General features: G+C 40.6%; 3 protein-coding genes across 4 annotated transcripts in view; 2 read left to right on the forward strand and 1 right to left on the reverse strand.

The window, feature by feature from the left end:
• ube2j1 (ubiquitin-conjugating enzyme E2, J1) overlaps positions 1 to 20,030 on the forward strand; it is a 43,135-nt gene extending 23,105 nt beyond the window's left edge. For both annotated transcript variants that reach the window (XM_085246126.1, XM_085246125.1), the window contains one exon: positions 17,148 to 20,030. In XM_085246126.1, coding sequence (XP_085102252.1) covers positions 17,148 to 17,423 — 276 coding nt within the window. In that variant the 3' untranslated portion in view covers positions 17,424 to 20,030. The remainder of the gene's footprint in view (positions 1 to 17,147) is intronic.
• LOC146558722 (uncharacterized) lies at positions 2,282 to 7,354 on the reverse strand. The gene is made up of 7 exons (XM_085246128.1): positions 7,247 to 7,354; positions 7,019 to 7,168; positions 6,656 to 6,727; positions 3,266 to 3,377; positions 3,077 to 3,185; positions 2,921 to 2,991; positions 2,282 to 2,412 (listed from the first exon to the last, which is right to left on the reverse strand). The coding sequence occupies exons 4-7, from the start codon at positions 3,362 to 3,364 to the stop codon at positions 2,320 to 2,322; spliced, it is 372 nt and encodes a 123-aa protein (XP_085102254.1). The 5' UTR covers positions 3,365 to 3,377; positions 6,656 to 6,727; positions 7,019 to 7,168; positions 7,247 to 7,354; the 3' UTR covers positions 2,282 to 2,319.
• A 2,208-nt stretch (positions 20,031 to 22,238) lies between the features above and the next one.
• Positions 22,239 to 27,868, forward strand: part of LOC146558723 (gamma-aminobutyric acid receptor subunit rho-2-like) — a 28,009-nt gene continuing 22,379 nt past the window's right edge. Inside the window, exons 1-3 of the mRNA XM_085246405.1 lie at positions 22,239 to 22,490; positions 24,238 to 24,306; positions 25,206 to 25,312. Of these exons, the coding sequence (XP_085102531.1) occupies positions 22,369 to 22,490; positions 24,238 to 24,306; positions 25,206 to 25,312 (298 nt within the window). The 5' untranslated portion in view covers positions 22,239 to 22,368. The remainder of the gene's footprint in view (positions 22,491 to 24,237; positions 24,307 to 25,205; positions 25,313 to 27,868) is intronic.

Genomic DNA, 27,868 nt, shown 5'->3' on the forward strand with positions numbered 1-27,868 from the left:
TTGCTGTGAGGTTATAGTGCTAATCACTGTGTCACTGTACTGTCCATCCAGTGTGTCATTTTAGACACTCGTGTTTAACATTGTAGAAGATGTGTCATGGTAGCTTAAAGCCTGTGATACCATGGCTTCTCTTCATAAGTTGTGATATGGGTGAGCTTTGTTGCCTAAGAGGATTGATTTTGGTGCCAGCTGCTACCCACAGAAGCACAGAGACTGAGTGTGAAGGAGTACTGTGGAGGGTCAACTTAGATCAGTGCTGCTGCGTTAGGATAAACTAAGGAGGGACATATCAAAAATAGTACTCACCATCTGCTGCTAGAATTGGGGAGGGGGGGGGGGTTAAAACTGCAGAATCAGACAGGCTGGCATTCCACACTGCCTCTATGCTGCTGATGATGATGATAAATGATCATCATCAATGCATCCAGACAAAAAAATGCAAAAAAACTATTTAAACATAAGAAAAAATCACAAAAAAAGAACAACATGGTATGCACGACTCAAGCAAAGACCAAAGCAAAAATGTGGATTATTAAACAGGCCATTAATTAGTACATTAATTAAAAATTTAATAACAAATTGATTTTTTTCTGCTTTACAGAAACCTGGTTAGACGAGGAGGATTATGTTAGTTTAAATGAACCACGAGTTATACTAATTTTCCGAATCTTCGAAGCACAGGCTGAGGCGGTGTGGCGGCACTCCAGCTTATTAATCAGACTCAGAGTTTTAATATATTTGAAGGCCTGTTGAAAACCAGTTTTATTTGTGATCATCTATCGTCCACCTGGGCCTTACACAGTTTCTGTCTGATTTCTCAGACTTGTTATCTGATTTAGTGCTCGTCTCAGATAAAATAATTACTGTTGGTGATTTTAACATTCATGTAGATGCTAAAAACATTTATTCTATTATTAGACTCAATTGGCTTTTATCAAAATGTAGAAGAACCCACTCTCCACTTTAATCACACTTCTAGATCTTTTTATGATATATAGCAGAGAAACTGAGTATTTAATAACATTTCCTGAAAACCTTTTGTCTGATTTTTTTTTTTCCCTAATAACATTTTAATTTATAATAATGTATTACACAGTAGGGCTGCTCAATTAATCGAATTTTAATCACGATTACGATCTGGGCTTTCAACGATCATTAAAAGTGACTGAGCCGATTATTAGCACCTCCCTCGTGCTTTACTCTCGCGCTGCTCCGTGTGGCAAAACGAGCGCACCTCTTGTTTCGAACACACGTCACAACAATTAAGAGGACCCGAGGGAAGCTCAGAAAGCTAAGCAGAAGTTATTTGGAGAGGAGAGTGACTGCCGTTGGTTGAAAAGAGGTAAAAAAAAACTTCAGTGGTTTGGAAACATTATGGGTTCGCGGAGTCAGACGTGGATCAAGTAGACAGTGTGTAAACTTTGCTACGGTGTCGTAGCTGCACCACAGAGCAACACTGCAAAGTTCACTAAACATAGATGTTTACATTTTTCATTTATTTCTTATATTGCAAACATTTGCACTGTTATCAGTATTTCTCACACTATTTTATATTATTTTTTAAAGTCATTATTCAATACATTGTTATTGTTAACCCTTTAAAGCCGGTGTTCTGACAAACCACCCTACTTTGGCAAAATGTCCTACTGTATGTAATTTATGCACATTTCTGCTGCCAAACAATAATTCCAGCACAAATTTAAGTAGGTATGACGGTTTGCCACTTAACTTTGCCCATCAGAGTATGTTTGTAGCTGATATTCATAAAGCCAGTTCGGTTTGACACTTTTTTTTTTACCCATTAAAGTGTGCTTGTAGGTCACATTCACATAGGTAGCATGTTTTGGCACGTAATTCTTCCCGTCAGAGTATGCGTCTACTTTATAATAACAACGGTAGCATGTTTTGGCACGTAATTCTTCCCGTCAGAATTATGCTTCTTGCTCTTATTAACAAAGGTAGCATGTTTTGGCACGTAATTCTTCCTGTCAGAGTATGCTTCTACTTTATAATAACAAAGGTAGCATGTTTTGGCACGTAATTCTTCCTGTCAGAGTATGCTTCTACTTTATAATAACAAAGGTAGCATGGTTTGGCACTTGTTTGTAGAAGCAGTCTGCATGCCAAGGTGCTTAAGTTATACAGCTGTCACCACTGAAGTGATTGGAACACCTGACTATATAAACTTTGACAATGAACTCACTCCATTATAGTTACAGTATATATTTACTGAATATATTTACAGATACATATATTTGACGTTTATTATAGATCAACAGAACACAGGGAGAAAGAACTGAAAAAGAAACAGTGTACAAATTATGCACATTTGTCGCACAGGTACTTGACCAGGCTGCTCTCATATTGAGCACATCCAAAATGTGCCCATCTGGAACAAAACTCGCACTGCACCTGAAGAGGGAGAAGGGGGGGGGGTGTAAGTGTGTTAACCAACATTATGAATTTGATGAGAAAATAATTACTACAGTGGCTTGCAAAAGTATTCGGCCCCCGTGAACTTTTCCACATTTTGTCAGATTGCATTCACAAACATGAATCAATTTTATTGGAATTCCACATGAAAGACCAATGTCTCTACCAGTCTCTAGCTGGTAGAGACAGACCCTAAAAGACTGGCAGCTGTAATTGCAGATAAAGGTGATTCTACAAAGTATTGACTCAGGGGGATGAATAATTACCCCACTTTTCAGTTATTCATTTGTAAAAATTGTTTGGAATCATGTATGATTGTTGTTCCACTTCTCACGTGTACACCACTTTGTATTGGTCTTTCACGTGGAATTCCAATTAAAATTGATTTGTGTTTGTGGCTGTAATGTGACAAAATGTGGAAAAGTTCAAGGGGGCCGAATACTATTGCAAGCCACTGTATATTGCATTTGTGGTTTGTTTGTTTTACCATTTCAATCATACTGGAGTCTGGATCGGCTTCCAGCATGGAACAAACCACACAGTAGTCATCAGCATTACCTAGAAACACACTGACATTAAACCTAACAGTTTTAAACAAAACTGAAAGTGCTATTGCAATACAAAAGCACATGACTCAACTTACTTTGATGTTCTAGCAGTTCGCAAGCAATTTCAGTGCGGTGCAGCCCAATGGCTTCTGGAGTGGACAGCACCCTAGTAACCTCTCCACTCAGAAGGTAGTGTTCGGCAAACTGTAAAATATGTTACAGTAATTGCAATTGATTAACTTAATTCTAGTTTAATACATTAAATACAATTGCTTATTAAATACCTTCAACACTAAAACTCCACAACTGCTGGAGTCCATCTGCTTGTTGTGTGGCAGAGTCTCCATTTTCCAATCCACTCGGGACTCTTCCTTTCCTTTCATCTTCAGAAAATTCCTAATAAAAACAAAACAAGTTTTTAAAATGTAGCCAGCATTTTGCTCTAAATAAAAAGAAAAACCCCCCCACAAACCAAACAACCTAAAACAGATAATTAATGAATGATGAATACCTCCAGTTACGCATAACTTTCCTTTCATAACAACCTTCATTTCCAAGAGGGTCTAACAGCAGTACAGATTGTGAGGAGATTTTGACAACCTAAAATAAAAATTGTATTTAGTAGAATATGTGTATTACACTCACTTAAGTAAACATAATCAATTGTAAACATTTTCAAAATAAGAATATGCTGCTAAAAAGAACAGTAAAACAAAATAGAGAAAAAACACATGAGGTGTGAACATGTATCAGAATCAGAATCAGAATACTTTATTGATCCCTGGGGGAAATTATTTTTTGTTACAGTGCTCCATTTTAAACCAACATTAAGACAAGACAGACAATACGCTAACTAAGAATAGTACAATATATACATACATACATACATAAGTCACTTATAAATAAATATTTGGAAAAGAAACATGTGTAGTTGTAGCAGTAAACAGTGTGTTAAGTGGATGCGTTGTACAGGGAGATGGCCACAGGCAGGAATGATTTCCTGTGTCGTTCAGTGGTGCTTTTCGGTAATCTCAGTCTCTCACTGAACGAGCTCCTGTGACTGACCAGCATGTCATGGAGTGGGTGGGAGGTGTTATCCAACATTGTCTTTATCTTGGACAGCATCCGCCTCTCCGACACCACCTTGAGGGAGTCCAGCTCCATCCCCACAACATTGCTGGCCTTACGGATCAGTTTATTAAGTCTGTTGGCATCTGCGACCCTCAAGTATCCAGTGTGCACCAGAGTTCAGTGGGCACAACCAAATGTCCTCAGCCGGAAACAACATCTGTGGAATATTTTTAAGTTTATAAAGGTTTAGATTTATTTACATAACATACACTATATAACCAATATAACATCTACATTACCTTGCTGACACATTTAAACTTCCCAGAAAACAGAGAGGTTGCAACAACGCAAGACAACTGATACACGGGTTTCTGAAAAAATGCAAGATTATTATTATTATTATTTTTTTTTTAAATGATTACAAAATTTTATAAAATACCTTTGTGAAATAACTGGCATACGTTCTTACTTGCCTTTTGTTTCTTAATGAGGCAGTGCAGGTATGCATCAATGACCTGTTTGGATTAAAAGAAGATTATTTTTACAGACCACCACTAGGACCAAAAATGATTATTTCACTTACCTCATCAGAAAGCCACCCACTATCCTCCAGTGTGCGAAAAGAAGAGTCATACAATTTGTATGGCCCAACGACTGCCTCCACACGCCCGGTGTCTTTTGCAGCCCAAAGCCACTTCACTAAAAAACAAAATATGATAAGTTTCTTTAGTAATAACAATTGCCATTTGAAAATCACGGTCAATGGCCAACGGGCCACAAGCAGACAAGGGCCAACGGGCCAACAACATAAACATGCCAGAGGGGAGTAGCTTTATGTAAATCAGAAATTAGCCAAAATTGGACCAACAGGTCAAAATTAGCAAGAGGGGAGAAAAAAATAAAACATTCTATCCATCTGACTAGCCAAACAGGCAACAATTGACCAACCGGTCAGAATGAGATTTTTAGCTATGCCACCTTTTTCTTGCGTGCTGGGTTTCTGGGGGGTCACTGGTACAAGCTCTTCTGGTGCTTGGACTGATTTTACCTGAGCTATTTTTGGTGCAAACTGAATGACCGAGGATCTGTTATTTTGCAGCGCTTCATGTTGATGCTGAGGACTGCAAGGCCACATCTCAGAAGATGGGCTACTCTCAACAGGTTCAGCTGGAGTTGAGACTTGGACAGGGTGGCTTGTTCTATAGGGTTTAATGTGGTCAATACTGTATAGACTTTTTAAAGTATTTCCCTCCAGTGTTTTTCAGTCTAACACATTTTCCACTGAAGTCATCAATTGTGTAGGGACCTGAAAAATCCGGTTCAAGTCTTCCTCCTTTTCGCCCACGTTTCCTCATATTTAGAAGCAGAATTTGATCCCCTACATTGTACACAACAATTTTGTACTTTTTCAGGGCCCGCTTGGCATATGCAACCTTTTGCTTGTCTTGTGACTTCGCAATGTTTTCTTGTGCAGTTTCTTTAACTGCATGTTGTGCTTCACTTTCAGACTGTACATAGTCACTGTACCTTTTGTCGTCTGGCAGAATGATGTTGGAAATCTAAAATTTTGTAGATATTAGCAATTAAAACAAGATGATATCATATTCATAAAGACATTAGTGGGTTTTTTTCTTAAATGGTTTCAATTCTTAGTTCTAACATAGAAAGAATTTGACAAACACTCACCGGCACTTGAACAGGCACTTCTGATGGAAATACTGCCTCTCTTCCATACATCAGAAAAAAAGGTGTGTATTTTGTTGTGGTGTGTACTTTTGACCGAAGTGAAAACAGGGTGGGCTCTAGATACAGATCCCAGTTATTCTGCTGGTCATTCACCAGTTTTCGGAGGGCTCTAAATGCAGGCATAGAAATATGTAAACACAGTAAGTAAGACAAAGTTTAATTAGAAGTAAAGAAATTAATAAATTATTAAGTAACAATTAAGTTTGAATAACATAAGTAATGTTATTAAAAACTGATAGATAAAAATTAGGCATACCTTTTTATGTTGTCATTGGTCTTTTCATCTAGACCATTCGTCTGTGGATGGTATGCTGCTGTGACACTTCTTTCAATTTGCAATAACTTGCAAAGATCAGAGTTGAGCTTCAACAGATAAGGACAAGGTTATACTGCTTATACAAGCACACAAGAAAAAAAATCTTTGACCCCAGTGAAGTAAAGTTAAAAAATGTAACTGAAAATTATTTAACACTTACTTCATTCACAAACTCTCTGCCTTGGTCTGACAAAATCCTTTTGGGGCAGCCATGTCTATATATAATGGAGCACAAGTGCTGGGCTACCTCAGATGCAGATTTCGTTTTTAATGGGAAAGCTTCAACCCATTTTGAAAAGTAGTCAGTTGCAGTAAGTATATACTGGAAGCCGCTTGAAGTTTTAGGAAGAGGTCCAGTAAGATCTATACCAATAAGTTCCCACACTTCAGACACCTATCAAGGACAAATTAATAATTTGAATAACAATTTGTATAATGTACACATTAACATTGATGGTTAAAATTAGTTGGCAAACCCTCCTGCCTTTATGAATATGAGCTACAAGCATAGTTTGATGGGTAAACGGGGCATAATATTTACCTGAATACACTGCAACGGTTGCACAGCAGTCAGTGGTTTCCCAACTTTTTGACACTGGTCACATTCCTGAATCTTTAAGGTAAAAATATTTATGGAGTTCACGTAAATGTTCAACATTCTCATTTGTAAAAAACAAAAACACTTAATGACATATTCTCTAACGAACAAACTATTTAGCAACAATAGTTTGTGTGCGTGTCTTCAAATCTCTGCCAGGCCTACGGGTTATTACTGTAATATCACTAATTAACCATATTTATTTATATTTTTAACTGATATCAAAAAATGTGCTTATTTTAAACACTATTTAACAACAGTACAAACAGTTAATACATACCCATGTTTTAATGTCAACTGTCATACCAAACCAGTAAAATCTGGAACACACTGCATTAAGCGTTTTGTGTGTGCCAGTGTGTCCTCCAATTGGAGATGAATGAAACTCATGAAATATCTTCCTGGCATCATCCATGGTTTTTACTACTCTTCTGGTTCCAACAAAGAGTTCTCCATCTGCAGTAAAACAATATATATTTAGAAATTAATTTAACCACATATATGAGTTGTTAGTATTAACAGTAAATTACTGACCCTTTTGTTTGAATTTTGAGGCATATCTTCTGAGGTTTTGCCTCTGAGCCTTGTCATATCCTGAAGGGTAGGAGCCCGCAGAAATGAACGCGTAAATCTCTTCCCACTTCTTCTCCATATCTACGAATGTCAGTAAACATTTTCTTATGAGCTTCAATATGTGCAGTTGACAATGCAAATAATTTAACTTATTAAATAACGAAATTACCGAAATAGCCTTAAAACACCGAAGCTGCGGACTCAAAAGTGTTGTGCAAATACCATGTGTCCGGTAACTTGACAGCAGACTTCACCGAATCTGCAAATTCGACAGTTTTGTGCAGAAAGCAGATAGCGACTTCACTTTAATATTGACAAACAATCACAAAGGCTTAAAAAATCAAGTATCAACGTCAATAAAAAGTACTAATACTTACTACTTACCTATTCTCCTGCAAATATGACAATGGAGTAGCGTGAAATCACAGCCGGATGCGCTTAGCTTCCCTTTTTGTGTTGTGCGCATGCGCGCACATGCTCAGGAACTACGGGTAGGACGGTTTACGGGGTAGGAGAAATTCCCAGAACACCGGTCAGAGCAGCACGCTCTGTTTTGTGTAACTATTTTTAAATCCCTGTAGAACCGGAACCGCTAAGCTAGCGCAATAATTTTTTTGCATATGAAACCGGAGGAGTTGTACTTACATCTTATGCCATCAGCTTGTCCTCGGTCACGGTTTCCTTCCACATAAAGCTTTGCAAAAATTGCATAAAAAGCGCTTGCAGGAACAAAAACATAATATTCCAGAAACAGCTTTGCCATCTGATCAGCTGTTCGTAACACTTCCCACATTGAAATAGACGTCAGCGCGAACTATCGCATGTCCACCATTTCCTGCCAGAAACCGGAAGTGACGTCATCTTCGCGGAACATGTAGTTTTTTTTACTTGTAGGCCTTAAAAACCTATACTGGTGTTTTTATAAGTCATGTTTGACTTTTCTGAATAGTTGCTGGGATGCTTAGAACTCATATTGCACTGCTGGAAATAGTTTATTTTGATGCACCTGCTGTTTTCTTTGCAAATTTGAATCATAGGATTGTTTTTTTTTGTTTTTCCTGCACTATATAAAAATTGCTTTATCTCCAAAATAAAACTATGAAGACACTCAAAATAAATTTCCTGTTGTTGTAAACTATTTTTTGCATTTAAAGTTTTGAGGGACAAACCTCTTAAATTTCTCCAAGTAGAAATATATGTAAAAAACAAAAATGATTTTCAATTTTTTTGTAGTTTATTGCACTTTTTTTCAATTAATGTAGTTACTATGGACTTAATGCATACATATTATTAAAATATGGGCTATAACAGTTGTATTGATGTATAGCAACTTGAAATGCTCCCAATGGCACTATAACATGTAAAAAAATAATATAAGCTCTGGCGGACTTGGTTCTATAGTAGGTCGTAAGGGTTAAATAAATATCGTCAAATAATCGAGATCTCAATTTCAGTGAAAATCGTGATTATCATTTTTGCCATAATCGAGCAGCCCTATTACACAGCAGTGGGGATAAATTCATCCACTGTCTTCTACAATGACATGTGCAGCACGGTTACTTGAACGTTAGTCCAACAGAGGTCGATTATCTTGTTAATAATTTTATTTCTTCACTGCATATGACTCTGGATACTGTAGCTCCTGTGAAAAAGAGAGCCTCAAATTAAAACTACTTTCAACTCTCTGGTATAACTCTCTAACGCGCACCTTAAAGGTGATGACTTCAAATCAAATCAAATCACTTTTATTGTCACATCACATGTGCAGGTACATTGGTACAGCACATGTGAGTGAAATTCTTGTGTGCGAGCTTCACAAGCAACAGAGTTGTGCAAAATACAATAATGTAAACAAAAAATACAAGAATGGCTACATCTGAAACTAATAAATATATGTACTTCTGGATGTGTATACTAAATATTTTTCTACGTGTGTGTGTGTGTGTGTGTGTGTGTGTGTGTGTGTACACATATTTTACAAATTAAATAGAGTAAACAATAAATAAAATATATAAAATAAAATATACAGAGTGAGACATGTGCAAAACAGTGGCATTACTGTACAGTATGGAGTGCATAATGTTAAAGTTCCAGTAGTGAAGCTGAGGTGTCTATGACGTGTTCAGCAGTCTGATGGCCTGATGGAAAAAGCTGTCTCTCAGTCTGCTGGTACGGGACCGGATGCTGCAGAACCTCCTTCCTGATGGAAGCAGTCTGAACAGTTTATGGCTGGGGTGACTGGAGTCCTTGATGATCCTCCCCGCTTTCCTCAGGCACCGCTTCCTGTAGATGTCTTGGAGGGAGGGAAGCTCACCTCCAATTATCCGTTCAGAGCACCGCACTACTCGCTGGAGAGCTTTGCAGTTGTAGGCGGTGCTGTTGCCATACCAGGTGGTGATGCATCCAGTGAGGATGCTCTCAATGGCACAGCGATAGAAGGTCCTGAGGATGCGGGACCTTCTATCTATTTGGAGTCTTCTCCCACCCCCATTCTCTGCGGCCTGCTGGAGCGGGGGGGCTAGTAGGAGGAGTTGGCCGTCCGACTGCGGTCTGGGGTGTGGGGCCTCCCTGCTGCTGCGGAGTCGGGGTGGTCTGCCTCTCCCCACCGCAGGGAAAAGGGTAACACCACCTGGGTCTGGGTGCAATTCCCCCCTCCAGGGGCAAGGGTACCTAGACCCGGTTTGTAGGGTACGCTTGGGGAGTGTGATTGTGTGTACAGCGTCTCTTTATGTCTGTCTCCACGTTGGTTGAGTGTGGAGTGAGTGCATATGAGAGCATGAGGGTGGGAATGGATGTTTGTGTCTGTGTGTGCCTGTATGTCTGTGTCTATATGTCAGGTTGGGTATCAGATGCCACCTCTCTGGGGACACCTCAGGCCCTCCAAGGTTTGGAGGCCTATCTCCACCCACCACCACTTCCCCTGCCGATGGCGGACTCCCTCAGGTGTCGGTGTGTTGGTGGTTCTCTGTGTCTGGGGGTGGGCGTCCGGGTACACACCGGCTCACTCCTTGGCGGCCGCTTGTCGGGGCCTGGGGCCTGGGGCTCGCTCGGGCCCCTTTGGAGGTGGGGTGCCCCCGGCCTCTCGGCCTAGGGCTCGGTCACTCAGGCGCAGCTGGGGGCCGGCGGAGCTCACGGGCGCGTCACTGCAACCCCCCCCTGGCTTCTGCTCCGCGGCTGCTGAGTGAGCCCTCATCTGGGACTCTCCTCAGCTCTTACTGGGACAGTGGCGCGGCTGCCCCTCTGTTGGTCTTCCATGGTCTCTTGTGTTCTGGGGGCCTCTGGATGTCTGGAGTTTTGATCTCCTCCATACCCGCTTCACACCCTGGAGGACGGGGCTGTGGCCCCCCCACACTCCCTAGCAGATCATTACATGGAGAAACCTTTGGAATGCAAGCATGCTGATCCACACAGGTATGCACACATGGGTATTCACAGACGCGGACTAAAGCTTTCTTGGCTGCTGCCTCAAAGCACACTGTGCGCTGTCTATCTTGCGTGCTGCACAATATCGTTTATTACTTAGTAAATACTGATATCTATGACTAGCTAGTTTATTGTGATGGTGCTTTGCTTTCTCTATTATTATGTTGCTCTTTGTTGTTTGCTGTCTCCTCTGTTTGTTTGTTTGTTTGTTTGTTTGTTTTTTCTCCATACAGGTGACCCAGGAGTTTTTTTTTTTTTTTTTTGTCTCTCTTCCCCCCCCTTCTCACCGTCTCTTCTCCCCTTGGGTTTTCTTTCTTTCTCTCCCCCTCTCTCTCTCATTCATTCCCCCTGTCCTATTTATTAAAAAAAAAAAAAAAAAGATGTCTTGGAGGGAGGGAAGCTCACCTCCAATTATCCGTTCAGAGCACCGCACTACTCGCTGGAGAGCTTTGCAGTTGTAGGCGGTGCTGTTGCCATACCAGGTGGTGATGCATCCAGTGAGGATGCTCTCAATGGCACAGCGATAGAAGGTCCTGAGGATGCGGGGGCTCATGCCGAATCTTTTCAGTCTCCTGAGAAAGAAGAGGCGCTGCTGCGCCTTCTTCACTGTTTTGTTTGTGTGTACTGACCACGTAAGATCCTCAGCCAGGTGTACGCCAAGGAACCGGAAGCTGCTCACTCTCTCCACAGCAGCGCCGTTGATGGTGATGGGGGTGTGTACTTCTGCACCTCCGGAAGTCCACTATCAACTCCTTTGTCTTTGCGACGTTGAGGGTGAGATGGTTGTCTTGACACCAGTGGGTCAGGGCGCTGACCTCCTCCCTGTAAGCCGTCTCATCACTGTTGGTGATAAGACCCACCACTGTAGTGTCGTCCGCAAACTTCACAATGATGTTGGAGTTGTTAGTGGCCGTGCAGTCGTAGGTGTAGAGTGAGTACAGGAGAGGGCTCAGTACACACCCCTGTGGAGCACCAGTGTTCAGTGTGACGGGGGATGAGGTGATGCTGCCCAGTCTGACCACCTGGCGTCTGTCAGACAGGAAGCTAAGGATCCAGCTGCAGAGGGAGCTGCTCAGTCCTAGATCCTGCAGTTTCCTGTCCAGCTTCGAGGGAACGATGGTATTGAATGCTGAGCTGTAATCTACAAACAGCATTCTCACATACGTGTCTCTCTTCTCCAGGTGTGACAGGGCAGTATGTAGTGTCAGGGCTATGGCATCATCAGTGGACCTGTTGTGGCAGTATGCGAACTGTAAAAAGTCCAGTGAGTCGGGTAGTGCAGAGCAGATGAAGTCCCTGACCAGCTTCTCGAAGCATTTGCTTACGATGGGGGTCAGGGCTACAGGTCGCCAGTCGTTCAATGAGGAGATGGTGGAGGATTTGGGTACAGGGACGATGGTGGCCATTTTGAAGCAGGCTGGGACTACAGACAGAGAGAGGGAAAGGTTGAAGATGTGCGTGAACACTCCAGCCAGCTGAGCCGCGCATGACTTGAGGACGCGGCCGGGAATCCCGTCCGGACCAGTAGCTTTGCGCGCGTTCACCTTCCTGAAGCACTTCCGCACATCCTCCTCAGACACAGTGTGCGCACTGACGTCATCCGCGGTGCGCACACTGTCCGGTCTCATGGTGTTCGCTGTGTCGAATCTAGCGTAGAATACGTTTAGATCCTCACACAGAGAGGCCGTGGTCTGCGGTGTGCTGGTTTTCCCTCTAAAGTCTGTGATCGTGTTTAGTCCCTGCCACATACTCCGAGGGTTGTCAAACTGTTGCTCCACCCTGTCCCTGTACTCACGTTTGGCTGCTTTGATCGTCTTCCGGAGTTGGTAATGTGCGTGTTTGTAGTCCGATGTGTTCGCGGAGGCAAAGGCGGTGCTCCGTGCCGCCAGTGCCGCGCGAACATCTCCGTTAATCCAGGGTTTTTGATTTGGGAAGGATTTAACTGTTCTGGATGGGACGACATCTTCCACGCATTTCCTGATAAATCCACAGACTGAGTCTGTGTATTCATCAATGTCCCTAGCAGCCACGTGAAACATTTCCCAGTCCGCGTGATCAAAACAGTCCCGCAGCGCAGACTCCGAATGGTCCGTCCAACAGTGCACCGCCCTCCGGGTTGGAGCTTCCTGTTTCAGCTTCTGCCTGTAGGCGGGCAGGAGCAGGATGGAGCGGTGATCTGATTGGCCGAATGGGGCGCGGGGGAGGGCTTTGTACACATCCCGGAAAGAGGTGTAGCAGTGGTCGAGTAGCCGATCTCCACGAGTGTTAAAATGGATGTGTTGGTGGAGTTTGGGTGAGACTTTCTTCAGGTTTCCCTTATTAAAGTCTCCGGCTGTGATAAACGCCGCCTCTGGGTGTGCGGTTTCCTTGCTGCTGATCGCGCTGTACAGTTCCCTGAGTGCACGGTCAGTTTCGGCTTGTGGGGGAATGTAAATAGCCGTAATAATCACTGCTGTAAATTCCCTCGGTAGCCAGAATGGCCGGCACTTAATCATCAGGTACTCCAGGTCCGGTGAGCAGAAGGATTTGACCGGGTGCACGTTCGCATAATCACACCAGCTGTTGTTGATCATGAAACACACACCACCGCCTCTGCTTTTCCCAGTAAGATCCTGTGACCTGTCCGCGCGGTGCACGGAGAACCCCGGTAGTTGTATTCCGGAGTCCGGTACCTTGTCTGATAGCCAGGTTTCTGTGAGGCAGATCACGCAGCAGTCCCGCATCTCTCGCTGGAATGAGATCCGTGCCCGAAGCTCGCACAGCTTGTTCTCCAGAGACTGCACATTAGCCAGTAATAAACTGGGTAACGGTGGTCTGTTAGTGCGCCGTCTCAGTCGAACCAGAACGCCAGATCTTCTCCCTCTGCGTCTGCGTTTGCGGCCTCCAGGGCCAGAGAACAAAGGCGTCTCAGGTGAGATGAATGGGGGGTCTGCAAACGGAGCGTCCGTGTTGCAAAACTTGAACTCCGGAAAGTTATAAGAAAGACCGTCTTTTATGTCCAGTAAGGTTTGTCGGTCGTACACAAGGAGACAAGTGCTGCTCGTGAAAAAATGAAGGAAAAGTAAAATTAAACACAGAAAAAAGCTGTTGCTTGGGGGAGCTCGCGACAAGGCTGCCATACTCGGCGCCATCTTGTTCTTGTTCAACTTGTAGGCTGGAGAGGAAATGGCGTGTCACAAATCTGGCAGATCATCATTTAGCCTGGAGAAATAGTTTGTTGCTTTATAAGAAAGCCCTCCATAAAGCTAGAACATCTTACTATTCATCACTGATTGAAGAAAATAAGAACAACCCTAGGTTTCTCTTCAGCACTGTAGCCAGGCTGTCAAAAAGTCAGAGCTCTGTTGAATCAACCATTCCTTTAACGTTAACTAGTAATGACTTCATGAACTTCTTCACAAATAAAATTTTTACCATTAGAGAAAAAAGGACTCATAATAATCTCACAGAGATAACATTATGTACAACTACTTTCAGTACCATTAATATTCATTTAGTCTTTTTCTCCAATTGATCTTTCTGAGTTAACTCAGGGAATTACTCCCTCCCAGCCATCATCATTTCTTTTAGATCCCATTCCTGCTCAAAAAATGTTCTAACATTAATTAGTGCTTCAGTCTTTAATGTAATCAACCTATTAATTGGCTACGTACTCCAGGTCTTCAAGCTGGCAGTAGTTAAACTGTTAACTATAGCATCTTGATGCATGCTCAATCATCCAGGCAAGGAAATCCCTAAAACTTGATTCTGTTCATCTGGATGTAGCGTATTCAGTGGGAGAAACGTTTTGCCACTCATCCAGGTGACTTCTTCAGTCTCAGCTGACTGCAGGTTTCCCCAACCTTACAGTACCTTTGAACAATGACTGAAAGTAGCCCACTGTGAGCAATCTTGGAGTGTTTTTGACTACAATATGTCCTTCAACGCACATATTAAACAAATATGTAAGACTGCTTTCTTCCATTTGTGCAAGATCTCTAAAATTAGAAATGTCCTGTCTCAGAGTGACGCTGAAAAACTAGCTGATGCATTTATTACTTCCAGGCTGGACGACTGTAATTCATTATTATCAGGATGTCCAAAAACTCCCTGAAAAGCCTTCAGTTAATCCAAAATGCTGCAGCAAGAGTCCTGACAGGGACTAGAAAGAGAGAGCAGATTTCTCCTGTTTTGGCTTCCCTTCATTGGCTTCCTGTTAAATCCAGAATTGAATTCAAAATCCTGCTCCTCACATACAAGGTCTTAAATAATCAGGCCTCATCTTATCTAAATGACCTTTATAGCACTATATCACCCCACTAGAGCACTTGGCTCTCACACTGCAGGCTTACTTGTTGTGCCTACAGTATTTGAAAGTAGAATGGGAGGGAGAGCCTTCAGTTTTCAGGCCTGTCTTCTATGGAACCAGCTTCCAGTTTGGATTCAGGAGACAGACACTATCTCTAATGTAGGATTACGCTTCAAAATTTCCTTTTTGCTAAACCATGTAGTTTCAGCATGGAGGAGGAAGTGTGATGTCTGGGGCTGTTTTGCTTGATCCAGGGTTGGTGATTTATTCAGAGTGAGAGGCACCCTGAACCAAAACAGCTACCACTGCGTTCTGCAGCGCCATGTAATACCCTCTGGTATGTGCCTAGTTGATCAGGATTCCATCCTACAGCAAGACAAGGACCCAAAATATAAGTCCAAGCTATGTCAGACCTACCTCAGTAAACAAGAACAAGATGGTAAGCTTAAAAACACGGAGTAGCCAGCACAGTCTCCAGACTTAAACCCTGGTTTGGGATGAACTGGACAGAACAGTGAAAGCAAAGTAACCTACAAGTGCCGCACGTTTATGGGAACTTCAGCAACAGATATGAGAAGAACTTTGTGAAGAATATTAATGCCACAGGTGTGTTCAGCTCTTATATCTTCCAAAGGGGACTACTTTGATGAGTCAAAAGTTTAGAATACATTTTGGTCTATAAATTGATTCCATGATTTCTTATTTAACTCTAATTGCTTATTTGTACTATGTTTTCATTTCAATGTGCAATGAGAATAAAACTGCGTAATTGTCAATACAAAATTAAAAAATTGGCGTGTTCTAAAACTTTTCTGTTAGTGTATATTGATCTACTACAATTCTACTCAATACAATCTAAGATTTGCTTCAAAATGCTGTTAATTTTTTTCCTTTACAAATGTATAATTTATAATATCAGCACATATTTAGTTTATCATAATAGAAGATAATTTTTTGTGTTCATTGTAGCCAAACTCTAGATGTTATTGTTCTCAGTTTAATTTTTTTTCCTGCTAGACAGCTGAATTCTATATAGCAGTAATCAGCTTGAAGCTCATAAATTAATTTAAGCAGCAGTCATGTCCAAGCTGTCCTGCTGTTCACATTTCGTGATGATGTCCTTGTCTGATATAATCAGCATGAATCCGTTTTAATGGCATCTGCTGTCCTGTGTGATTGGCTGTCTTAAAAAGTGTGCGTACAAAATAAAGCAACTTGGCGATTAAAGTCACTAGGTTATTAACAGGAAATTACAGCACACCTAAAGCTGCTTTAGTTCTGTGTAAACTAATAACATTTCTGCTTTGGTCTTTGTCATATTTGTGTGTTTAGGTGCATACATGTGTAGGTGTCTACTGTGCACTCTCCCATGTCCCTAACTGGAAAGCATTTTAAAAGCTCCTTGTAAATTTATACAGTGCCCATCACAACTACAGTCACCTCGATGTGCTTTATATTGTAAGGTAGACCCTATAATAATACATACAGAGAGAAACCCAACAATCAGATGACCCCCTATGAGCAAGCACTTTGGCGACAGTGGGAAGGAAAAACTCCCTTTTAACAGGAAGAAACCTCCGACAGAACCAGGCTCAGGGAGGGGCGGGGCCATCTGCCGCGACCGGTTGGGGTGAGAGAAAGAAGACAGGATGAAGGACGGAACAGATCAACCAGGTCACCAGTCTTTGTCAAGGCCAACGCAGAAAGACAGACAACCATTCGCACTCACATTCACACCTATTGGCAATTTAGATTCACCCTATTGACTGCATGTCTCAGAGAAAAAGCCCGTGGCCAGTGTATTTCAACCCATTCAAACCCTTCTTGCTGTGAGGCGATAGTGCTAACTGCTGTGTCACTGTACTGTCCTTAGTGTATTATTTCAAACATTCATTTTTAACATTGTAGTCTGCTGCTGCGACCGACCAAAGCTGCTTGACCTAAAGGACAGGCAAAATTTAGCTCCTAAAAGTGGTTCAAAGCATTTTAAAGACAGAAGAACAAAAGCTTAAAAGCTTAGTAGAAAAAGTCTATAAAATAAGTGAGTTTCAGACATTTACTGAGGAAACAGCCAAACAGCCAAAAATGTAACTAATGAGATGACTAATGTCCTTGTCTTAGTGATGCTTACACTGAGATCCTCTTCCACAGGTAGAGGCTTCTCAGTCCACAAGAGCGGAAGCACTTCAGACACCTACAACCTCCACAAGTTCCGATCGTCCTCTCAGCCCCAGGCAACGTCGCGCCCAACAGACCCAAAGAGAGTCAGCAGCCAGCAGAGCAGTTTTCACACCAATTCATCAGCCTCAGGATGAAAGCCACACAGGCTCTGCAGTTCTCATTGTGGTGCTCACTCTGGCTTTGGCTGCACTCATCTTCCGCAGGATCTACCTTGCACATGAGTACAAGTTTGACTATGATTTGTGACCTTCCTCCTGAGTCAACCGCTCGTACTACCAACTCCACAGAACTTTAATTAGCTAAAGCAGAACCAGAGGTGAGGCAGTGGCTAACAGTGACTACAGCTGTCCTCTCTGCCTGTCCACAGAGGGTTCAGCCTCCACTTAGGGGGAACTTTCATTCCTCTAATCGCTAGAACACCTCCAGGGTGTCTTTAATTTAATGTGAATTTTACTTTCCAGAGCATCTTGAATTTTTGTGAATGGGAAACTTCATTGTTTGTGACCTGTTAAACCACACACACACAACATGTCCCCTTCCATAGAAATTGTCTTACAGCTGCTGACTGTTTCCAATATTGAAATAACAGAGTAACGTAAAATGACAACAACATAGGATCAGGGGCAGTTGTTGTCTCATACTAATTATTTGATCAAGAAAGCATCTGCACAAATTACATGTGCTATTATGACTTTATCATGTGTTTTATCTTCCTGCAAGGTCAGCTTGGTCACAGTGCACAGGGCTCTGTTTTAATGGTTTAAGGCTAACAACAAGCACAAAGTTAATGTGGACAATTGTTTTAATTGCACGGGGGCATTCAGACCAATCTGAATAGCAGAAGCTGCAGCTGCATCACCGTGTGTCCTGCTACTTTTAGGTGACTGTGGGGATTTAATAGACTGATGTAGAAGCTTTCCGTACACTGTAAAACATCAGTAGTTCAAACAAGGACCAAGACAAATATTAAAAAACTAAATTTCATAAATTAATCTAAATACAGTACAACAGAGCTTTAGGTTAAAAAGAGTGGACTATAACGCAGTCTATTCCTTTATAGGTATAGTGTCTTTTACAGATACCTGTACCGATATCCTGTGCTATAATCACTGTCATTTTTGTCTGTGTATTTATTTGAAAAGAATACAAAAAGAGTATTTAAAATGTTTAAACTGAGATTTTTTTCTTGATTTCCCCCAAATACAATACATTTATACTCATCTTATACAAAGTTGTCTGTGAAGATCCAATTAATACTGAATTATCAGTGCATCTAAAGATTTTGTTAGCAACTTGTGCTACTGATAAGATGATAACCCTTAGCTAAGGTACTGCATATTCCAGCAAGAAAATACTAAACAAAACAACCAAATAGTAAATATTAGAAAGGATATCTGCAGTAAAAGTTCAGGTATATAACTAAAGGCAGAGGAACTTGTGCTTGTATTGCACACTAGTGCACAGGATTTTGGTAATGTGCACCAGAATTGGTGAAGGCATGTGTAGAAATTAGCAACACTTGCTTTCAGTAAGTATTTTAAGTCAATCACAATATTAATTATTCAGCACAACAATGGTAAACCACATTCTTCACAAGTTGTCATAGCACTATAGCTCCATAGTAAAAGCCTCGAGTGTTATGTTTCTTCACTGTCATCATTGGATGTTGTCTTTGTACTATTTTCATTTAAATATAGGGTTTAAATTAATTGTTACTTTTTTGGAAATGGGGTTAAAAATTGATGAATCCTTTCAAAGTGAGGTTTAGGATTATGCTTTCTTTTCCACTAAACTTTAACCCTTTAAAGCCTAAAAGAATTGTCCGAAAATTTGTTGAACAATCTGGGAAATATGATATACTAGATGTTAAGGGGTCAAAGGTCTTTTAGTGGCTGAAGTGTCTAATGTCTTGTACACAGAAACATTTAAGACACATTTCCATCAGAACGCTACCTGCTTTGTGCTGAAGCATTTGTTATATGTTGTGCTGCCACCAAAATAGAGCCTGGAGTGTAAAGCTTCCTAGTAATCCTGTGTGACTGATCCAGTATCAGCTAAATGCATGTTTACTGAAGAACATGATCAGGGTAGACAGCTTTGTTAATCTTATTACCATAGCAATGTTTATTGATGATGTCATTTTAAGGATTACTTGCTCAAACAAGACAGTGTCTTCATAAACGTCTGCCAAACGTGCAACCAAGTGCTTACTTCCAACACAAGTATAACTGCCTGGACTCTTCACCTATCACACCAACATCACACTTTGTTTCCAACACAAACTCGCTTTTCTGTGGATTTGTAATTCCATTTGTTTCAGTATCTTTCCTCTTTCGGTACTTCTGTCACCCCAGCTGTTTCATGGTGTTCATAGCACATGTCTTTGCATTCATTTTTTGTTTGCCTTGCATTCTCTGAAGTTATTTTTCCCAGTTTTTAGACTCAGAAACTGTCTCAAGCATTTAGTATTTACCCTTTTTGATTCAACTTAGATTTAGAATTTTATCAGTCTCGTGACACTCAGAGGAACATGGAAGCAATTTAAATGTATTCTTTGCACATCAAAGGTGACAGCTTTCTGATACGTAGAACGTCTTGGCTGCATACAGATAGGTCAAAGGAAGTTGCAACAGTCTACAGGAACAAATTTGCCTCTGTAGTCTTTTTCTTCTTCAAGCAGCATCGGATACCTGCATATGTCCAGGTATTACATGTAGACATTCAAGATTTTATTATTTTTTTTATCAGTGTGCATTTTGTCAGAATTTCTTTATGACAGTCTCCTCTGTCTTTATTCCCATAGCTCTTGTACTTGGATATAAACAGAAAATAAATCAATTTCAGATGAAGGAATGTGTTTGCCATGTGCCAAGTTTTATTCTGTCTTTTCCTTATTTATTACCTTATTTAGCCCCTCACAGCCCATTGTTCATCAGGGGGCTAGTTTCAGTTATTGTGCAAATGTACTGTTCATAAGGTTGGGGAAACCTGCAGTAGCTGAGACTGAAGAATCAACAGATTCAACAGAATCAACCTTTTGGGATTTTCTTACCTGAATGATCGAGCATGCATCAAGTCAAACTCTGATGATCAAGTTGACCTCTTGCAGTTGTGTGCAGGGCCTGGATCCCAGAATGTGTGACAATCAATAGATGCTCTCTCATTGTTTCACTGCCTGTTAAACTTGTTACAGTTTCCTTTGGGCATATTATCTTGCTTTTCAGGCTCTTCATGCTCAAATTGCAAGATTTTGATTAAAAACGAATCAGGGCCTTCAGGACAAAGTTGTTTGATCAATGCAACGTGTCTAAATGCTTCATTCAAAACACGTCAACACCAAGTTTGTTTTTTCATTCGATAGCCATACCCTACATTTAAGAATTAAAATGGCATTATTTTATGAACATTATTTTTACACAGAAAAAATTAAAGCCAGATGACTATCAAAGTGTACAGTAAAGCCACCCACACCTTTTAAAAGCTCACCCAATATCCACTTTTTGAAGTTTTCCACAGTGAATGATCAAAGGACATATCAGATATCTAGTTTTTAGTCTTCTAAAGACATTGAATTGATGCTGTTTTTGTAGTGAAGCTATGATGCATGCCATGATGATGGTCAAAGTATGTTATAGATTAAAATCAGAAAGAACCAATCAGCTAAGTAAAGAGAAATGACAGGCCATGATTACTTTCAGAAAATTTACTTTTTTTTTCCAGCTTTATTTGATAGACACAGGGAAGAAACGACAGAGAGAGAAGGGGAAAGGGTCGGACTTGAACCGGTGGACCGGCCGCTCTCATCCATATGGCACGTGATCGCCCCCTGAGCTAGAGTGCAATTTTTATTTTTAAGGGGAAAAAAATCACACTGAGGATGCCAAAGTCATGTATAAAATATGAAACGCTTGGTGTTAAGGTAAGGAATTACAAAAGGGTAAATTGAACTCCTCTATGTTCAACACTGTGTCTGTGACGGTTCTCGGTCATCCAGGTCATCGTAGTCTAAGGAGCTTGGAAAGAAAAGCGACCGCACGTTTCACCTCTCATCGGAGAAGCTTCTTCCACAATGGTATACTGCAAACTCGGCTCTCTTTGCCCGAGAGATGTCCAGTGTTGAATCATTTCTTTCAGTATTACATACAGTATTTCTTTCACAGTGTTGCATCCCCTTCCTCGAGCCTTCATACAACCTTATCAAACCTTGTCATATAAAGATGTAAAAGTAATTACAGAGACTGTTCAAATTTCTGTCAACATATGAAAATTAAAAATACAGATACCAATGTTAGAATAAACAGCTGTACTATCCTGATTTTATTCAATGTGTTTTTGGGTCCAACTCCTGCTATCATGGACTTTTGTAGGCTTTTCTTTTTCACATTTGAACAACATCAAAAGTTGTTTAAGGAGGACAGCCTCCATTTTTACTGTGCTTGTTTTTATTGCCTAATTGTAAAATCTACTCTTGCCAAGTAGCAGTAGCAGCAGCAGTAGTGAACCCGGGCGGGCTTAAAGAAAATCATCATCTGTTTGTTTCTCCAAACACTTGATAGGATAATGCATTCTAATCATTTAAGAGCACATCGTCCTCAACACCCACAAAGACTGCTCGAAAATTTGGTGCTGAGTTGACGTCAGATTATCTGGGAAGAAATTTACTGTAGAGAATCATGTCCTGACTGACAGTAGAGGATTTTGGCGAAACCTCTGATTTTATAATGTATATATCTCCTATTGTAAACTGAAAATGATATCGCAAATGCCGGACAGTCATACATACAGCTGACTGGAATTAATCTAAGGAGTGTAGCTCGCAAATATTGTTTTTCATTGTTATTTTTTTTTTAATATTAATACAACGATCACTCCCAGCTCGTCAGGCGTTCATTATGTTTATGTGCTTGTTTATATATTTGATTATTTCATGTGACGCTACATGTGGTCCTGAAGCTGCGCGCTCCTATCCACGAAAAGCACCTCTGGAGTTTGATGACCAATCACGGCGCTTTTCAGTCTTCACCATCAGTCTCTCTCTGCGAAGCAACTGGCGCACTCCTTCACCACAGTCTCTAGACTCAAGCTCGATTGTCTTCCTGCTTTAGACAGAAACATGGTACGGCTCACGGAGGGTGCTGCGCGTGGAAGGAAAACGTCGCTAATCGACTCTCAGCTGGACTTCTAACTCATCATGCCGCGTTACACCAGGGTCCTGCTTCTAGTTTTGTGTGTGAGTCTGATCGGGGAATGCCGGAAACACAGAAGTAGGAAAAAACGGTGGTCGGCACCGGCCGGGACTCATAAGCCAGCAAAGTAAGTTCTCTGTTTCGTTGTATTTTAAAGTAAAAGAAAAAGAAAAACAACAACAACAACAACAACAACAACAAAAACCCCAAATGAAATGAAACAGCAATGTGACGTAAATCTTTTTGCACGTCTAGATAATTCACTCGTGGTTCATCCATCATATTAAAACATTAGTGTGGCACTGAACAGCATATTTAAGTCTTTAGTCTTTCTTTCTACGAACACACAGAATCACAGCATTCAAGTGTAAATTCCCCGTGGCTAAATACATTTTACCAATTTGCAGTCCGGTTCATTTTTGAATGGTAACTAATTGTGTGTTTATGCAACCAAACCGTGCGTAAAAAGCAGCCACAGAACAGCAATCCGCTGTCCTCGAGCTTCGTGAAATCATCTACAGCAAAGAAAACCATGCTTGGAGATACAGCGTGTTATACAGATGTTATTTTAGTTATCAGGACTTCTGTGAAGGGAGCAGGAACGGGTCCGTGGGGGGCAAGAATTTTAGGAATTATCATTCTGCCTGTTATTTAGCTGCTATCGTTCGCTGATTGTCAGCTCTCTACCAGGAGCACTCCATGACTCTATATCCTGGATTTAATCTCTTTGGCTAACAAGCTGTGCAAGTTACTGATGCTGATCGTGTAACGTCGGATTACAGACTCACGTTTCCTTTAGTTTCTTCCGTAATAATTCAGTTTTCCTTTTCATTGTTGATCTGTTGCTGATTATTCCTGATTTCACATGTGTCATAGTTCCTGTTTCCCCCAGTTTTTGTGTGTTCTTGATTCAGTTCTGAGTTCTGATGTTATGATTTCTTTCCAGCTTCTCATTTTAAGTCTCCCCCTATGTTTAGTATTATGCCCCATTGTTCATAGTTGACTTATGGATATTTCTAGTTTCTAGTCTCAGCTAGTTCCCCCTCATGTCCAGTTTGTCTTAATCACATCTTTGTGTTTTTTCCTTCCAAGCATCCCTCTTGTATATCAGCATTCTCTCTGGCTGTTTACATGTCAAGTCTACGTTCTGCACTTCCTGTCTTAATTTACCACCAGTCCCTGGTCTTGTGTGCCTTGTGCTCAGCTTAGTTTCAGTCTTGTTTCTCAGATTTAGCTCGTGTTTTCTTGTGTGTTCCAGCTCCAGTTAATTATGTCACATGTGTACTTAATCCCCCAGTTTCCCTCAGTTCCTGGTCGTGTCATAAACCGTCATGCTATGTGTCTCCCCTGTGTCTCCCCTGTGTCTCCCCTGTGTCCCTTTTGCCCATCCAGTAGTTTCTCAGGGTATTTTAATACTCGTTTTTTAATTTTATTTTTGCTGTACCTCAAACTGGGCTCTTACAGTGTTTGTGGATCATAATTATTTGGACACTTGCTAACTGCTTTTCTTCCTTCATTTTATATGTAAATAGAGTTGGTTGCAACTCATAAGGGTCACCATTCATACATGATCCATTCATACCACAAGTGACAGCAACTTAGTATAGTGTGTTATTTTGTCACCAAAATTCAGAAATGTGCATCCATCAACCTTTGCATTGCATTTAACTGTGTGACTTTAACTTGCAACAACTCACCTCCCACAAGATTTAAGAGTAAAATGTCTTTATTAATTGAGCTATTTATATGTATTAGATTTATTGTGTTATATTTTGTAACTTTGCAATATATTGTGTGATTTAATTTAGTTGACTTTTATTAATGCACAAAGTTCCTAAATATTTTTCATTTGAATATAAATATATGTCTTATAGGGAACTTGCTGGAACACCTGACACTGTTGTTATTGTAAGGCCAGGCTCTGAGACCAGGATGGAGGACAGGTGTGTAACACATTTGTCTTTTATGCCCAACATTCCAATGTTGCAATTAATTGTTCACATTTGTTTTTAACTGTGACCACAATCTTTCCATAATAATAATTATAATTATAAATGTATTCATCACACTCAATCACAATTACATTTGTAAATTTCAAGAAAAAATATTTGCAAATTAATTACGGGTCATAAAAGCAAAGTTTGAAAAGATATTAGATATTATTTTATTTTATTTATTGTTGTTTGGATAGTGTAATGGTTGTTTGTTCCTAACAGAATTATCATTGTGACCATTAATAAAACAACAGCAGTCTTTCTAGTTTAAGGGTGACAACGTCCGCATTAGTAAACAGCACACGACTTTTAGAGTCTCATGTGGTACTACTTCTTGATTTCATCTTTACTTTCTTTGTCCTTTCTTTAGTCAGAGTTAGGAAAGCTGATGGTTTGGCCTAGTATAGACAAATTATCACATTAGGAAGTTGAGGTTTCTAGGCAACCAGGGTGACAGGTTCAGCTCACACATGTAGGCAGAGGTCATTTAGTTTTAAATCATAAAGGTAATAAGTAATAATAAGCTGGTTACACAACTGAACTATTGACTTATTTTGTCACAGAGCAGTCTCCTTCTAATTAAGCCCAAATGTTCAGCTGTGAATCATCATCATGTTGGGTTCATAGAAAATGTGGTATGTGTTTTGCAATGAGTGAGGATTGTGGATGTTGTTCACCACTGCTAAATTGAAAGAGCAATATGAAGGAATCATTTACTGACGAATATGAGGAGTAAGAATGATTTGAGTCATGGGCACCTGACAGTTTTTGCTTTTAGCAAACGTTCACTACTTCTTAATCCTATCTTTTAGTTCCCCTTTTTTTCTCTGTCTGGTTTTTGTCATCAGTCCTCTATCAAAGAAAGTTGTGGATGGAACTAAAAGCCGGAAGGTAAAGACCAGCCACCTCCTGCGCATTGATGAACACGATTTCACCATGAGGCCCGCATTTGCAGGTAAGCTCCAATAGCTGCTAATTTCCATCATGATAAGAGTAATGTGTTCTTGATTTCTTTAAAGACATGTGTTTTCTGAGAAATATAGAAAACCTACAGAGGCAACTGGATATGTCAGCTCAGCGCTTCACTAACATAGTCTCCCAGTCTATTTCTCCAAATTTTGTTCAACCTAAAGTCAATGTTGATACCACTCTGACTCTTTCCTTCTTGACTGACCCTTGTAACCCTTAGTTTAAAAAAGATTCATTCCATGATCACTTGTGCTCTTTAACACGTGACTCCTGTGAGACTCTCGTGCAGTCATTTAAATGAGGAAGAAGTCAAAGTGTGCACCAGCTGTTGCAGTCCCTTCTGGCTTTAAAAGTAGCGACTGCAGTGTAACTAATGAAAGAAGTGTTTAGTGTTTGAACTGCTTCTAAAATGTATATCAGAGTGTGACAGTACACAAGGTTTATCGTCAGCAGTGTATAAGGAGAGCCAATAAGGTTTCTGTGCTTATAATTAAAGCACCTGCACTGCTCCCATTGGACTGTGGTGAGACACATTTAATAGATGAACAGTAGCAGACAGTTTGGTGAAATATTTGGAATATTTCATATGACATCAATCTGCAATGTATTTATGTAGCTCCACCTTCATGACTGTCTACAAAACAGGGCAGATACACTTGTATGGATTGGTTCTATTTGTAGTATTGAGACGGTCTGGTTTTTATGTCACCAATGTCACTCTGAGGAACTCTGCAGTGGGATTTCTTTCTGGTTTTACTGTGTGTTACATTTTCATTGTCTGTGAACTGCCAAGGTTTGCATAAATGTCATCATTAGACATGGAGCATGAGGTTTGGAGTGGACATCTACGTGCACGACAATTTCTTTAGGAATGTGCGGCCCCATCAGCGGGGACTTTATGTTCCACAGGCAATGCAATGCACTTAATATGCATGTGTTGCAAAGACTTCAAAGAAGTATAACAGGAATGATTATTCCTCCAGCTGTCTGTGTCTATGTTCGCAGCAGAGTAAAATCACTGCTTAATGCACAGGCCTAGTTGTCTAATCTAAGCACAGTCAACCAACAGTGGATTTACAGTTGTTAATCCACACAGAGTTCAGCATGGAATGGACAAAGTGTTTTCTCTCTCTATTCTGGTGAACGGACAAGATAATAATTCAAGCTCTCAAAACTAAGGCTGACTAGGAAAAATTACAGCTGCAATCTTAGATATGTGAAAAAATAAAAAGCAGTTTATTAGTATTTAAAAATGAACTCATGCTTCAGAATCAATCACATTATGTATGTAGGGAGACACTCCTTAAAATCCGCACTGCACCATTTGAATAGATAGAAACAAAGGAAAGATTGATGGAGGGGTTTGGTTTTTTGGTTTGGGTTTGGTCAATTTAGCACACAAAAGAACTAGATAAATAGCAGCCCCACATGTGCTGAGGCACAGGATTAAGATAAGATAAGATAAGATAAGATAAGATAACCTTTATTAGTCCCACACGTGGGAAATTTGTTTTGTCACAGCAGGAAGTGGACAGTGCAAAAGTTATGAGGCAAAAATTAGAATACAATAAGAATAAATACAGTACACAGCTGTACAGAATAGAATAAAATAAAATACTATATACAGTAGAATAAAATAAATATACAATAAGATAAAAATAGAATACAAATACAAATACTATATACAACTGAGTAAAAATACAACGATGACAGAAAGGATTATTGCACTTAGTATTATTGCATATGTATGGATGTGTGTGCTTGATCAGTTAAAGTCTTTGTTGTGGAGTCTGACAGCAGTGGGGAGGAAAGACCTGCGAAATCTCTCCGTCCCACACCGTGGGTGCCGCAGTCTCCCACTGAAGGAGCTGCTCAGTGCTGTCACAGTCTGCTGCATGGGGTGGGAGATGTTGTCCATCAGGGATGACAGCTTAGCCGCCGTTCTCCTGTCACTCACCACCTCCACTGGGTCCAGAGGGCATCCTAGAACAGAGCTGGCCCTTCGGATCACCCTGTTCAGCAGGGGTCAATAATAGTGGGACACCCCCACTAGGGCTTAAATACCTTGGACTCTCCAACAATTGCCCTTAAATCTGAAGAAGCTTTTTGGATACGAGGTGAAATGTCTTCAAGAAACTTAAAGAAGTCCAGTCGCTTTTCTTTCCAAGGTCCTTAGAGCTCCATAGGCCATACAGCAAAAGTATTTTTCCCTATGACATGAGCTGAAATTTACTGATGATAATGGAGAAATGAAAACGAAAGGCTCATCCCAAGAAACAAACTTGTAAAAGCATATGCGTTACTACTACTAATAAAATCTGTTTAATAATTTTACTCTAGAATGAGCAAATGTTAGTCTACTAGTTGACTAGACTTTCCTTATCTTTACAAAAAAGATTACACAGTTGTATGACTCCAATCTAACAGCAACAGTAACTGAAAACGTATATATGTTTATGTATTTTTAAAATTTTAAACAAAAGTTAAACTAACAGGAAATGCAAACCCTGGTTCCCCTGGGTGAAAACCTATCACGCCAACA

Source organism: Mchenga conophoros, linkage group LG15 (assembly GCF_057382185.1).
Source record: "Mchenga conophoros isolate Kocher_MC1m ecotype Shallow Benthic linkage group LG15, M_conophoros_male_GT1.1, whole genome shotgun sequence".
Taxonomy (NCBI): Eukaryota; Metazoa; Chordata; class Actinopteri; order Cichliformes; family Cichlidae; genus Mchenga; species Mchenga conophoros.